At 38.6% G+C, this 14636-nt stretch overlaps 1 protein-coding gene across 1 annotated transcript in view; it reads right to left on the bottom strand.

Annotated features, from left to right (window-relative positions):
• Window positions 1-449: 449 nt before the first annotated feature.
• Window positions 450-14636, bottom strand: part of SUCLG1 (succinate-CoA ligase GDP/ADP-forming subunit alpha) — a 31905-nt gene continuing 17718 nt past the window's right edge. The window contains exons 4-9 of the mRNA XM_038561601.1: window positions 13390-13602; window positions 13172-13229; window positions 8543-8626; window positions 6767-6918; window positions 2259-2447; window positions 450-694 (exon numbers count right to left, since the gene is read on the bottom strand). Of these exons, the coding sequence (XP_038417529.1) occupies window positions 668-694; window positions 2259-2447; window positions 6767-6918; window positions 8543-8626; window positions 13172-13229; window positions 13390-13602 (723 nt within the window). The 3' untranslated portion in view covers window positions 450-667. The remainder of the gene's footprint in view (window positions 695-2258; window positions 2448-6766; window positions 6919-8542; window positions 8627-13171; window positions 13230-13389; window positions 13603-14636) is intronic.

Here is a 14636-nt window from a genome sequence, read left to right as displayed (position 1 = left end):
TGCAGCAGAGGTCTTAAATCTCAAGCAATGAGATGGGGAAAGGGAGAGCCCTCTGCAGAACCACAGAAAACACTGCATTATTGAAAACCTGTTTTTCAACTGAAACGTAGGTGAGCTGCCTAAGATCCTGATGTTACTGCTCTTGGTGGCCCTGGCGACAATTAAGTTGCCTTCCTACATGCTCTCAACCTCAAAAGTGTCAAGAATCTAGTACTATTATATAGACACACATGAAAACTATGATTCAAAAGAGAACTAAAGTCATTCTACATCTAAAATAATTAGATCAATGTCATACCGAAATTTTTACAGCCTCATTCTCTCAAAAAACTTTTACAACGTTCTCCACAGAGCTCTTTAAAACACGCACAACACACATACCCCATGCCTCCATTTCTCCCACTCTCCCCATCCCCCTCGTCGGAACAATAAAAAGCTCCAAAACCAAATTCAAATCAATTGGTAGGTTTACTGGCTGTCTGTTACACAATGAGGTGGAAACACCTCAATATAGGACATTCTGAACCCTGTGTTTTCTTCTTGCTGTACCGACAGACCAGCGACAGGCACACAGGCTGACACCTGGGACAACAGAAGCAAACAGCTGCTGGTTCACATTTCCATAATGATTAATTCCATAGGTTTAGGGAACTTCATGTTTTTTCTTTCATAGCAGCTTCCTCTTTTCGAACTCCTTCAGAAACAGAAACAGAAAAGAGAAAGGGGATAAAAAAATTGAAGATTCAAATTACATTCCTGGTCAAAGTGATTCTGAAACCACTTATCTTTAGGATCCTTTGAACAACCAAAAATTACAAAAAGTGAAATGTACCAGGATGAAGGTGCTTGAACACAATATAACAGCTTTCAAATTAGGCTGCGTCAGCTTGAATTTCACAAGACTAGATGCAGAGCCTTAGCTTTATGTCTCCCAAACACAGAGCCCGAGAGGCTTCTTTGAACTCTTATTTTTCCACAGCAGTCTTATTATTAAGAGCTGACAAACTTGACTACTTAGGCAAACCCTTCAAGGCCACACATGAACCACGCTGGCCTTATTAATAAGGCAATGGAAACAGGTTTGCTTAGTTTCTCCAAGAAAGAGACTAAACGTAGATTCAGTCAAGATTTGAACAGAATGTCAAGCACTTCAGAAATATGTGAAAAGGAAACAATACTGAAAATCACATTTCTCTAGATTGTAATTAGAATATGACCAATGTGTAGTTGCCTGCTGCCACTTACTGGAGCAAAATGGTAATGCATGTCTCCAAACAGCATAAGCATTTGCTTCCCCGCCTGTCTGCCCCTGCTCTTTCACACACTCACTAGCCCCCAGAATTGCAGCACATGGTGCCTTATTTCAAAAGACAGGATCATGCAAAGATCCAATAAAACAAGGAGCAAGGCAAGGGCAAAAAAGATTGAGCTCTAACATGGCTTATAATTTATGCTGGGGATAAATTTATGCTTGTTCTCAACATGGTTAAAATGTCTGGTTTTTGCTTTGCTTTTTTGTCAAACCTATAACCATCATAAAACTAAAAAGAAAGACAGCCTTAAATGATCACTTAAAGAGACAGGCTAAAACTCATTACAAAGAGATTATAGAAGATACCGGGTCATTTAGAACATATTAAACTATGATGTTCTATTAAAAAGGAAAAAGCAGAGCATATGGTTAAGAAGTTGCAAACAATGGCATCTCAACACAGCCAGGCTGCAATGGCTGCAAACAATGGCATCTCAACACAGCCAGGGCCAGAGCTACAGGCTGGACACCCCTACCCTCTTCTCTTGATCTCCCTACCCTGCTCCCCATCAACTCCTTCATCCAGTTTTCATTTCTTGTCACTAGCTTTCAGCCCCTCTCCCTAGAAACAACAAAGACCTATGAGATCAGGGTAGCTATATTCCAAAGGTCCTCAATGAAAAAAATGAAATACAGATGCCTAGATGGAATTCATGGCACTAGTGGACTCTGAAACATTTTCTTGTATATCTTATTTTGCCCCACACAAAAGAACAAATTCCAATGTTTAAAGAAATAAGTGTTTTCAAATCAGAATGTTGTTCCTGGTCATGCCCAGTTAGGACACTGGGACATTGATGCAGCTGCTAGAGACAGTTAAGCTGCACACCAGAAAGAAATAAACAGTAAGACCCAGAAGAAAGGACCAGGGTTTCCAGATACCCAGTGCAGCCCCAAGCTACAAGGCCTGTAACTTCAGAGCACTCAGGCCACTGCTACAGCTCACCTTGTAGATGGTGGTTCCCAGCTGTGCTGGAGACATGCTGACCACAACTCCTGCACTCTGAAGGGCAGAAATCTTCTCTTTGGCTCCACCTTTTCCTCCAGCAATAATCGCCCCTGCATGACCCATTCTCCTGCCAGGAGGAGCAGTTAAACCAGCAATGAAGGACACCACAGGCTTGGCCTTGGGACCCTGGAAAGTGGTATTGTAAACACTCTCATGAGAAGTTGACCAAAACTGGACTTCATGACTCTGAAATGAAATTGCAAATGGCCTGGGCAGGACCCACCACTCATCCTAAGAAAATGAACACAAACATCAAGCTGTAATTGCAATCACTGCATTCACCTTTGAGATGACTCAACTTTTCAAATAAACTCAGGAAAACCATCCTGAGCAAATATTTGTCTGTTTAGATTTTAAACTTCAACTGCACTGGCCACAAGCTATTTTACAAACATATATATAGGTGGTTCTTTCATTTGAAAAACAAAGCACATTTGAAAACATATGTTACGTGATTTGTGATAATAATGAATTAAGACACTAGATCAGGTTATTTTATTTCAACCTGATTTTGTCTTAATGTAGTCTACCAAAAAAAAAAATTTGCTAGGAAAAAAAAAAAAAAGATAAGGTGGAAAGGTATATTGGAAAAGACATAGGACTGGAAGTTGCCAGATTCAATTTCCTATTGACTAAAGCTGGTTGGCCTCGGACAAGGCATACCATCTCTGTAAACCTCTGATTCCTCATCTATGAAATGAATGATGACTTTCTCTCTGAAATTCTATGAAGTCTAAGGAAGATTAGGACTACTTTTATTTAATAAAAATCGATTCTAATATACAACTTCTATGTAAATGAAGAACACTATCCTAGATTCTGAGGTAAAAAAATAAAAATCTACGTGGGAGATATAAGAATTCCTGTACTCTAGACTTAAAATACAGTTAAAGAAATAATATAAAATATTATCAATTAGTTAAGAGATACCAAAATATTATTTGAATATATGATTAAATTTCACAGTAAATGAAAATATCATGTTCATAATAAGAGCTCAGAAGCAACAAGGTATCCAAAGATGGCTGTAAAAAGCGGAACCTGAATACAAGCAGAATCTGTCTTCAGGTACCATCACCTTCCCCAAGGCCAGCAATTCTCAAATCATTTGGTCTTAAAACCCCTTATACTCACAAAAATTATTGAGAACCCCAAAGAACTATTGTTTATGTAGATTATATCTGATGTTTCCTGTACTAGAAATTAAAACTAAGAAATTATATAAATATTCATTGAAAAATAAAAACTTAAAAACTATTTTAAAAACCATTTTAGTAAGAAGTGTGGCATTCATTATTTTACATTTTTCTAACTCTTGAATGTCAAATTTAATAAAAGGCAAATGGATTATGACATCCGCTTTTACATTCAATCTCTTCCAATATGGTATTTTGGCTGAACTCAAAGAAGTCTGGGCTCACACATATACATGGCTGGATAAGGGGAAGAATTTTAACAGCCTGTCAGATAATTGTGGATACTCTTCTTTGATACTAGATAAACCTCTTCAAGTGGTAATTTCTTAAGGGTCAGTTACAATGTTGGAATCTAGAACCATAGCAATGAACTTTCTGTCCTCTGTTACTTTAAAATCCATTGAATGGATCTTTTACCTATAATGATTTTATAACATTCATTGGCTGAATGAAAAATATGTTTACTGAATTATGTACATCTTCCAAATGTTGATACGTTTCTTTATTCAACATCAATAAATCAGTCACTGTTACCAGATTTAATCAAAGTCTTTAGTAGGAGGAAGTCCAGTTCACAGTGGCAGAAACAACTTTTCCAAAATATGAATATTCACGTGAAAGCTCAAATCTTATCACTGTCAAATACTATAAGTTGTTTTCCTTGATATGGGAGGTTCACTTTGTTCATTTTTGATAAAATGTCTACGACATACCCAAGTCTGAACAGTCTGTCTGCCAGTTGTTCTTGAGGGTTTTTTCATGGTAAGAAAAGCAGCTAGTTCAGCTCACAACTCAATTGAGAAGGTGCTTTACTTCCCACTTCATCACAAAATACTGACTCATGGGTCAGGATTTAATAAAATTAATAATTTTTACTGCTTCATCAAGGACATTCTTTAAGTGAAATCGGTTTCATTTTGTTTTTCTAACTATGAACATGTGACAGTGAATGATTACTAGAAAGCTGCTTCCACTGCCCAGATTTGTGCTATGGTGCCAGCAGCCAGGTTCTGCATGGTCTGATGCGGCCTACTCCAGCCTCATCTCCCACCATTCCTCCCTGCTCTTTGTCTCCCAGTAATTCCAGGCTGCTCTGCCTCTGTTCCTCTGTAGGGAATGTTCTCCACCCTCGCTGGACAGCTGACAAATTTCTACTTAACTTCTGAGACCTGACTCAAGCCTCCTCTTTCCCCATAAGCCTTTCTGACTCTTCCTCCCACAGTCTCCACAAACATGGTTGATCATCCTCCATTCAGTGACCCTGCTGTGCCCTTGACAAGTTTCTACTATTACACTAAGTATAGTGGCTGTAACTTATTTCCCATGTGTTCCCCTCCTAAACTAAGAATCTCTGAATTCAGAAACTATGTTCACATTTATTTCTGTATGCCCAGCACCTACCATGGTGCAGAATTAAAAAGAAAAGACTCTACAAGTCACTTCTTCATTTACTTATGGGCTCTACACAGTTATGAGCATCTTTTATTTAAGTGGCACTAATTTCTACGTGATCCTTCTGTCTCCATACTTACAGAAAAAGAATGCTGCACTAGAAGGAAACAAGATTTTGATGAACCTAGAATGTCAGACAAGTTTATATTGTCCTATTAACAAAGAAGAGTCACTTACAATTTTTTAAGCAGAGAAAAATACAACTAAAGAGACTACAAGGAAGTATGGTCTGAAAACAAGATGCAGAAATGATGAGAAACGTGAAAGCCCCAAAACAGACCAGTTAGGATATCAGCATAGTTTGAGCAGAGGCCCAGGGCTGGTAACCCTTTTCCTGAATCCCTGCAATCAGCCTCTTGACCCCTCCATGACATAGTGGAGACGTCAGGCAGACGTGGGGGATGAATCCCACCTTTAGTTCATTTGCTATATACCTGCCACTGGCAAGTTTTTAATGTCCCTGTGCCAGTTTCCTTATTCATAAAAGGACAAAAACCTTTCTCAAAGGGTCAAGATTAAACAACACCAGTTTTACAAATAAGTATTGTCACTATAATAATGACAATAATAAAAACAGTAATGGTGGCAGTAGAGAACATTACTGAGTGTTCAGTACTCTGTTCAGTACTCTGTGCCAGGTACTGTGCTAAGTGTCTTATGTCATCTGTTCAACCTAGAATCCTACATACAGTAGGTCCTTAATAAAAATTCATCCCATAAGAACTAACCAGGAATAGAAAAACATGTGCCAAATGAAATAAAACGTATATACTTAGCTTTTCCCACCAAAATCTAAGCTAGTCAAGGGATCCAGAGTTGGGTCTAAATACATTTTAAAATTCACTTGAACATAGCATAATGTCACAGTAACCCAAATCTTTCCTAAAAAGAAGTCAGTCTTTACTTGAATTTCAAAGTTTACAACTTTTCTGAATTCAAGTTACCTCAAACTCTTAACGATATGCTTCATTCTTTTCTTATCCACCACCTATTGGTGCCTGATATGCTGGGGGATGGGGCAGTCCCTGCTGCCCCTGATATAGACTAGAGGGAGAGTCGGATAGTAAGCAGTCTTTGCAGAAGGAATAAGCAAAGGCAAGTGAGAATGAAAACATCGGGCCAGTCAGATGGGACATGGATCTGAAGAAGAGAGTTAGACAGGTATGTAGGGACTGGAAGACCATGGTAAGTCCACACTTTGTCTTCCATTTAATGGGAGACTGTCAGGGTTTAAAACTAGAGGGTATGCAACGCCAATGTCTGTGTTGCAGAAGAGCAGGTGATCTGGGTGGTTGTGAGCAGGATGGCCAGAGACAGAAGGGAGACGATGGTGCCTGAGGAACAGTAGAGACAATCAGGAAGAAACTACTGATATGGTCCAGGTGGAGAGGATGGCAGCTGGAACCAGAGCAAAGGGACTAATTACAGCTGATGCACTGAATCTCAACATACTACTAGGGACAGATCTTGGTAACAGTGCAAACAGGTGATGAGAGAGAAGTAAAAGATGCTTCTGAGGTTTCTGCCTTTGGAACTGCACGAAGTATGTTCATATACAAGAATCATTCACACTTAAGGAATAGGCCACAGAGACTAACTCTGGGGAAAAATTAAGATGAGAAGAAGGAGAAAAACCAAGAGGACGGAGAGGATGAAGAAAGAATGGAGACTGCTGGTAGCCTCTGCAGAAGCACTGTCAGGAGAGTAAGAATCAACAGCAGCACAGCAGTGACTAGCTCAGGAAGTGCCTACTGTGTGTGAAGAGCTGTATTTTTCCAAACCCAAACCCAAACTTACTGAATTATGTTGCTTCAAGAATTCTGCAGCATTTTCTTCTGCATTACCACCAATTTCACCAATCAGTATGATGCCTTCTGTGGCTGGATCATTCAGAAAGATTTCAAGGCAGTCAATAAAATCTGTGCCATTAAAAGGATCACCTCCAATGCCTGAAAAATTCAAAGAATAGCAACACCAGCTGAAAATTTAAGGATGAACCATGAAAATAAGAGATGCTGTTTCAATTATTGTTCTAATTTTGCCTCTCCCGTCACCAATGTTTTAAAATGCAGTCACTCTGGTATTTAACATTTAAAAAAATCACAAATCGCTACATTTATTTGTTTCTAATGTTACGTGAATGATAAATGGTGGTTGATTTCGGATATTCACAAAGACATTTTTGTTTTAGCTCTTTTATCGAGCTTCTTTCCTCCCATGAAATTATTCCCAAACAACTCTTTTAAAATGGGTGTTTTTTAAAAAGGTGTGTTTGTGATGCAAGCAAGCAAGACTATCTCTTCTCTGATTAAACATTTTACAAATGTCTTTGCACAAAGTAACTAATAGATGAGGCACACTGCTGAGAAACCACACACAAGTTTTAAGAGACAAGTCCCAGTGAGGGACAGAGAGTGCACTGATCCCTTTCACCTTAGATACAGGGTGAGTGATGACTACAACACAAACATTTAAGGACAAGTACTTGGACAGGATTAAAGGAAATGCTCCCAACAGACTGGCTGCCACTTTTTATTTTTTATTTATAATGTATATAAACTCACTGATGGCAGGATTGATTTCCTACTTTTCAATGCATCTCTGAAGAATGAAGTTGAAGAAGAGAAGCAGCATTTATGAGTACTGTGTGTCAAATACTGCGTCCTAGCCGCACGTTAGACCTGCCATTTCCTCTTTCTTATAGCCTCTCTGTGAAATGGGCATTAGTATTAGTAATTTACAAATTAAAGACAGAAGTTGGAGAATGAATTTTGCAATTCTGTTTCAAACCTTTTCTTATTCTCCACCACACTAAGTTACTTTGTGACTAAGACTGTGCTTTGTACATAGAGAAGCTCAATCACTATTTCCAATATTGACTTTATGGATCTTAATTCTAATTAAAATACTCCAGGTTTTTATTTCAGAATTTATTGTGAAAAGCTATTTTTGAAAGGCTTTTAAAAGGTATTCTAAAACTTTGAAGAAATGTTTATAAAAATGAGAAATCTGTCTTTTAGCAACAAATACTAAAATTATTTTAAAATGTAAAATCTTTTTACTTTTAAAAGTCGTAGGCAGTATAATGTGGCAACAAAAGAAGTTTTGGGGAACTCAATCATCCTCGATATAGATTTTCTCACCAATAAAGCTATAATAGCACCACTTTTCAGCTTAGAGGTGCCTCAGAAGGTAGCCTTAAGAATAAGATAACAAATGACAAAGAACTCAGTAACTGGGAAGCACTAACAAAATGATAATTGTAGAACCAGAAGTCCTAATGCAAAGAACTGTTTCTTCACAGCAAGTGAAGTAAGTGATGTTTTCCGGCACCAAGGCTGTGCAGGGGCCACATGTCCCACAATGCTTGCTCAATATGAGGGTCAAATCTTGGGCCACGAATCTTTAAAATATACAGTGGGGCTTCACACTGAAGAAAATTAAATTTAAGATCATGACATCTTTTTAATAAAATGGTTATCAAAACCTCTTGGAAATAACCAAAAGTTATTACTATACTCATTCAACAAAAATACTGCATTACAATAAAATGATTCTACCAAAATCACTCACCAACACACAAAGACTGTCCCAACCCAACTTGGGTTGTTTGGTGAACCGCTTCATAAGTCAGGGTGCCGGACCTGGACACAATACCTTAAAGAAAGAGAATTTAAAAATATTAGATTGTGTTCAAAATAAATAGGCTAACACGTTAAAGATACAAGTACTTAAGAAAAATCCATTCTACAATTTGTCATCCAACTCAACAAGTATATGGTTGGTGCATAAATACTTATCTTCTCACTATGAATTCAGGTGTATGTAACTTCAGATACTCTGCACCAATTGGGCAAATTGAAGGACACGTGTGCATCTTGGTCAATGCTGGACAATAGAACACTGTTCAATTGCTCTCTTAGATTAATTTCACCAGACAGTAACAGCTGGATCACTTGATGAGGACTGCTCCTTCTGCAGGGAACCCTGCACTGACTCCCCAACCCAGCACAGTGCCAGCCTACCTCTCCAGACTTGTCTCCCATTATTTCCCTACTCTACTGAAATCGATTTATTCCCCCACTTAGTCACGTTGCTTCTGCTGCAAACGGGGCCCCCATCTCCTCAAATGCCACTTTCCCTGGAAGTCTTTCCTGATTCCTCCAATAAGTACATTGTTCTCTTACTATCTGGCTCAGTAAGAGACCACCAATGGTATTTAAGATTCTGTGGCAACCATCTTCTTTGCTATACTGTAACCTCCAAGGAGCTTGATAAACAAGACTGCTTCCCTCACTCCTGTGTTCCTAGTATTGAACATGCACAGAAGGAGTTCAATAAATACTTACCTGAATGTCTCAAAACTGAAAACCTTTCAATAGAGTACAAACATCCTCTTAAGGAAAATCTAATTCCAATAGTTTTAAGACCATTCAATCCCTGGACCCTAACCTACAACAAATGACAATCATTACCACCAATCCCCATCTGTCTCATTCTTCAATTTTCCCTATTCTCTGAGCTTTCTTTCCATCTACCTGCTGTCTCCCTAATACAGTCCTTCCTCTGCGGGACCCTTCCTAACAGAAGGTTGGGTAGGTAATACCTACCTACCTACCTATGTACTCAGTACATTTAGCTTTGTTCAAATAAAGTATAGTTGGCAATTTCTTTAGTTGTATATCTTGTGTACAATTGTCTAGTCTCCTTTCCACTCTTTCTACTTGATTCTTGTGGTATGATTATGTCTAAGTGTCCACTCAGTATCTTACATTACTGAGAAAAACAACTATTTTATTTATTCTAGTCTTGTGATGGATCAGTATAATAACCAGTGAATATTAACACCAGGATGTTATCATTCTTTTAAGGAGCTTTCATCTGATCATATAAATGATATGTAAATTACATAAATGCAAACTGCACACAATGAAGGTAATGAAAGCCATGTTTTTAGGGTAGATTATTCCTGTCATTCTTAAAAGTATATGTAGTAAAAGAGCTATCACTTAAAAGTACCTATCACAAGAACACTTCTGTTTCTGAAAGGCAGAAGTACTTTCTTCCTCTATTCTTCTTATTAAATACAACTAAAAACCCTGGGCATTATAAATAAAATAAATCCAAGGAATCTCTAAGAGATGAAGAAGGCAAGGTAGTTAAGGACCTCAAAACTCAAGGAAAGATACACTGCTGAGCTCCCTGGGTTTCCTTTGCCTCATGCATCCTAGATACGGATCTAAAGAAGCCAGTATCCCAGAAACACATAAGGATACAGAAAAAAAAAAAAAAAAATCCCCCTTTAAAAGCCTGCTTGTTCTAGCAAAAGAGCCAAGGACAGCCCAGAAAAACAGAAAACTTTTGAGATAATAACCACTCCATACCAACCAAACACTACAGAAAATAACTGTGCCTTCACCCTCACTCATATGAGCAAAGGCCAAAAGGGATTCCTAGACTTACACATTTAGGAGGCTGCACTGAGGCACCCCAACATGCCAGCCAAACTGGTGAAAGAGAAGGCCAAGTAGGCAATCAGGACTTTCATCTATGCCAGCTGATATGAGTTCCTCCTCAACCCTACAATGTCGATGGAAGCCATGTCCATGTGGGGAGTCTAGATGTCCATCCTTATCTGGCAGTAATTAGGCACTTCTCCATCTTCTTGTCAGGGTGGTATCAGAGAAGGCCTAGTGGAGAGTCAGGACTTTCACAATTGCCCAGCAATAACAAGGTCACCTCCACTGAACTCAGTGAAGACCAAGGAGGAGAGCAGAACTCATACCCAGTAAGGAAGAACTCACCCACTCCAGTATCAATGGAACAAATAGGAACTTGGACTTCTATATCCACCCGGCAGTAATGAGGGACCTCCCCCTGATAATCCCTGCTGAAGCAGTGTCTATAGTCAGTCAGTCAACAGAAGGTTCAAATAAGACCCAGAGTCCTATAATACACAAATTATCTGGGTTTCAGTAAAAAATCATTCAGAATACCAAGAACCAGGGAGATCTCAAACTGAATGAAAAGAGACAATAAATGCTAACACCAGGGCATCTGGGTGGCTAAGTGGTTGAGTATCTGCCTTTGGCTCAGGTCATGATCCTGGGGTCCTGAGATCAAGTCCTGCCTGCATCAGGCTCCCTGTGGGGAGCCTGCTTCTCCCTCTACCTACATCTCTGCCTCTCCCTGTCTCTCATGAATAAGTAAACAAAATCTTAAAAAAAAAAAAAAAAATAGATGCTAACACCAAGATGAAGAATTATCTAACAGGAATTCTTAAAAAGGCATGATAAAAATGCTTTAAATAATCACAAACATGCTTGAAACAAATGAGAAAATAGAAAGCCTTATCAAAAAAATAATGAAGTCTCAGCAAAAAAATAGAAGATATAAAGAGAACCCAAATGTAAATTTTAGAAGAGAAAAATAAAACAACCAAACCTGAAAGCTCAGTGGATGAGCTCAGTAGCATAAAGGAGGGGAGAGAGGAAAGAATCAGTGAAATGAAAATAGAACAGTGGAAATTACCCAACCTGAATGAGAGAGCAAAAACAGACCAGGGAAAAAAGTGGACAGATCCTCAGAGACCTATGGTTACTACATGTGAATTTGCAATTGTAAAAACATAAAAAGTTTAATCAAAATAAAAATTTTGAAAGGGATGGAGGGGTCAAGTATGTCACGCGTGGTTGTTTTTTAGGTTTACAGGCACCTTAGAAAGCAGGGCAGTGATCAGAAAAGTGACTTGGCACGGGACACTCCTTACATGCTCACTTCAAGTCTACAGCAGTAGCCATTCACAGCAGACAAGAGTCTACAGAGCGCTCAACTATGTACAAGAGCATCAGTGACTACATGGACCAGGCCCCCACTAGACCTGATGGACTATGGAACTTCTTGGAACCCCCTTGGTAGAAGAACTTGGTAAGTACCCTACTGGCAGCAGGGCTAACAGCAATAAGGGATTTTAGTAACAATAAAAAACCATGATCTTTAACCCAGTCTTGTAAAGTACATAACTGACATTCACCCACTATATTGATTACTTTTATCTATTATTAACAGTCATAGTTTATGGATAGAGAAAGTACAGTAACCATCTATCATGGTGCACTAAGAAAGCTTAGTGAGAAGGTGTGAAGAACCTAAAAACAAGCATAACAGGATAAATTTGAAATGTTAATTTGGTTATTTCTTCAAGGAACTAAACAAGTAGCAGTGGAATTTTCACAAAACATTCTAAAAAGTTTGTGATATCCTATAAGGCAAAGTAACGTGAGGATAGGATATAAAAAGACTAACAATAAAAATAATTCAAAGCACATATGTAGCATGTGTGCTATATATGTGTTATATAAAACAAAGGACTTATATCCAGAATATTTATGGAATCCCTTGCCATAATCAACAAAAAGACAACCCAATAAAAAAATGTGCAAAACACTTGAACAGATCATTCACAAAAGAAGATATACAAGTAGCCAATAAGTACATGAGATGGTGCTCTACATCATTAGTCATCAGGGAAACTAAAATTAAAACCATGAGACACCATTTCATCCCTAGCAGAAAGGCTAAAATTAAAGACTGAGAAGGCTGTTTGTGAAGATGTGGAAGAACTGAAGCTTTCATACAGTGATGGTGGAAATGTAAAGTGAATAGCCCTTTTGCAGAACTGTTTGGCGATTTCTTAAAAAGTTGAACATACTTCAAAGCTATGACTTAGTGATTCCATTCATAAGTATCTTACCCAAGGGAAATGAAAATGTGTCCACAGAAAGACCTATACACAAATATCACCTTAGCCTTATTCATAATGATTCAAACTGGAAATAACCCAACGTTCATCAATAGGAGAATGGGCAAATTGTGGCAGAATCACACCACAGATTATTACTTAGCAGTAAGATGAAATGAACTATTGATACATGCAAACACATGGAGAATCCCCAGCATGCCGAGCAGGAAAAGAATCTTTTAAAACTCCAAAAAATATCTCCAATGATTCTGCAGAATTATTATGGATTCTTAACCTCATCCAATTCAGGATACAGAACTGATTCACTATAAAATCCCCTGGTAAATTCCACTACAGTTAATTAAAATGAATTAAATTTGCACAGTTACAAATATTCTTAGTGAATTTTGAGCTTAGGGCAAAGAATTTTTTTGTTTTTAATCTATAGGAAACCTACTCACCAATTCTTCCTTTCTTGTGAATATGGCCAGGCATGATGCCAATTTTGCATTCTCCAGGCTGACGGATAGAAAATTCACAGTTTCAGAAAAAGTGAAAAAAAAAAAACCCATAACAACCTATAACTAATAGGTCATACACACACAAACACACTTGGATTGATGCAAAGCTAGTTAGCCTTGTGAAAGCCTAAATCTGGCCTATTGTTTTTTACACTTACATTGATGATTCCAGGGCAGTTAGGCCCAATTAGCCTCGTCTTTCCCTGCCGCAGTAGCTTGTGCTTGACCCGTACCATGTCCTGCTGTGGTATACCTTCAGTAATGCACACAACCAAGGGCACTTCTGCCTCAACAGCTTCATTGATGGCAGCAGCAGCAAAAGGAGGAGGAACATAAATGACAGAAGCTGTCGCTCCTGTCTCTTCTTTGGCCTGAAACATTAACCACAAAGCACTTTATTATGGGTTAAGTTATAAACACTAATGAAATGCATTCAATACCATGATTTTAATAATGTGATGGGATCAGGAAAGAACACTACGAGGAGACATTGGATGTCTTCATTCTTCCCATTAGCAAGTTCACTGTGCTGTCAGAAAAGAGCAGAACCAAGCAGGGCTCCTCTCTGCCCCACTATGAAATGCCACTCTGAACTGAAAGATTCTATGACACCTCGTTCCCTCAGATGATGGAATGTCAGGAAACCTGAAAGCGCTGTCTGATTTGCATTTGTGTCCTCTCATTCCTATGGCCATGTTTATTTTTGTTGCCTTACAAGACACTGTACCACCTATTCGGGACCAAAGACCTTCTATTTCTCCAGGAGAAAAAGGAGGAGTAAGCCACTGAGCATTGGAACTCAGCTCTCAAACACCTATTCAAAATCTATCATGTCAAAAATGATAGAGTTTTTTATGCTCACAATTTTTAATCTAAATGCACATTAGTTAAAAATAAAAATAAACTAAAATACAAATGCATAAATGGCCATAGAATAAGAATGTGGGTCAAATGCATATTAGGGTCCACTCTACATCACTCCACAAAGCAAAGAACTTAAAATCATCAGTTTGACTGTGGTTCTGTCTGTGGTCTCCACATATTCTCCACATACATCAATACCTTCTACCCACCTCAATGTGTGGTCATGTCTCCCTCTACCCAGCTCTATGTGTGTTCATGTCTTCCTCTACCCACCTCTATGTGTGGTCATGTCTCTTAAAGCTCCTTGAAGACAAAGATTGTTAGTGATCTCTGACTCTCCAAGAGAGGCAGTACCTGTTCTGAGAGGCCCTGCAGGAGGGCTCAAGACAGGTCTTGTTAAGGCCTCACAACAACCCCTGTATGCTTAGTATCCCCATCTACAAATCAAGATGCTGGGGCCAAAAGACAATAAATAACTTACACAAGGTCACATAGCTAGGAAGTGAGTGGCAGAGCCAAGATTCAGATCTAAGTATCTCTG

This window comes from Canis lupus, chromosome 17 (genome assembly GCF_011100685.1).
Source record: "Canis lupus familiaris isolate Mischka breed German Shepherd chromosome 17, alternate assembly UU_Cfam_GSD_1.0, whole genome shotgun sequence".
Lineage (NCBI taxonomy): Eukaryota > Metazoa > Chordata > Mammalia > Carnivora > Canidae > Canis > Canis lupus.
This window is presented reverse-complemented; position numbering and strand designations above follow the sequence as displayed.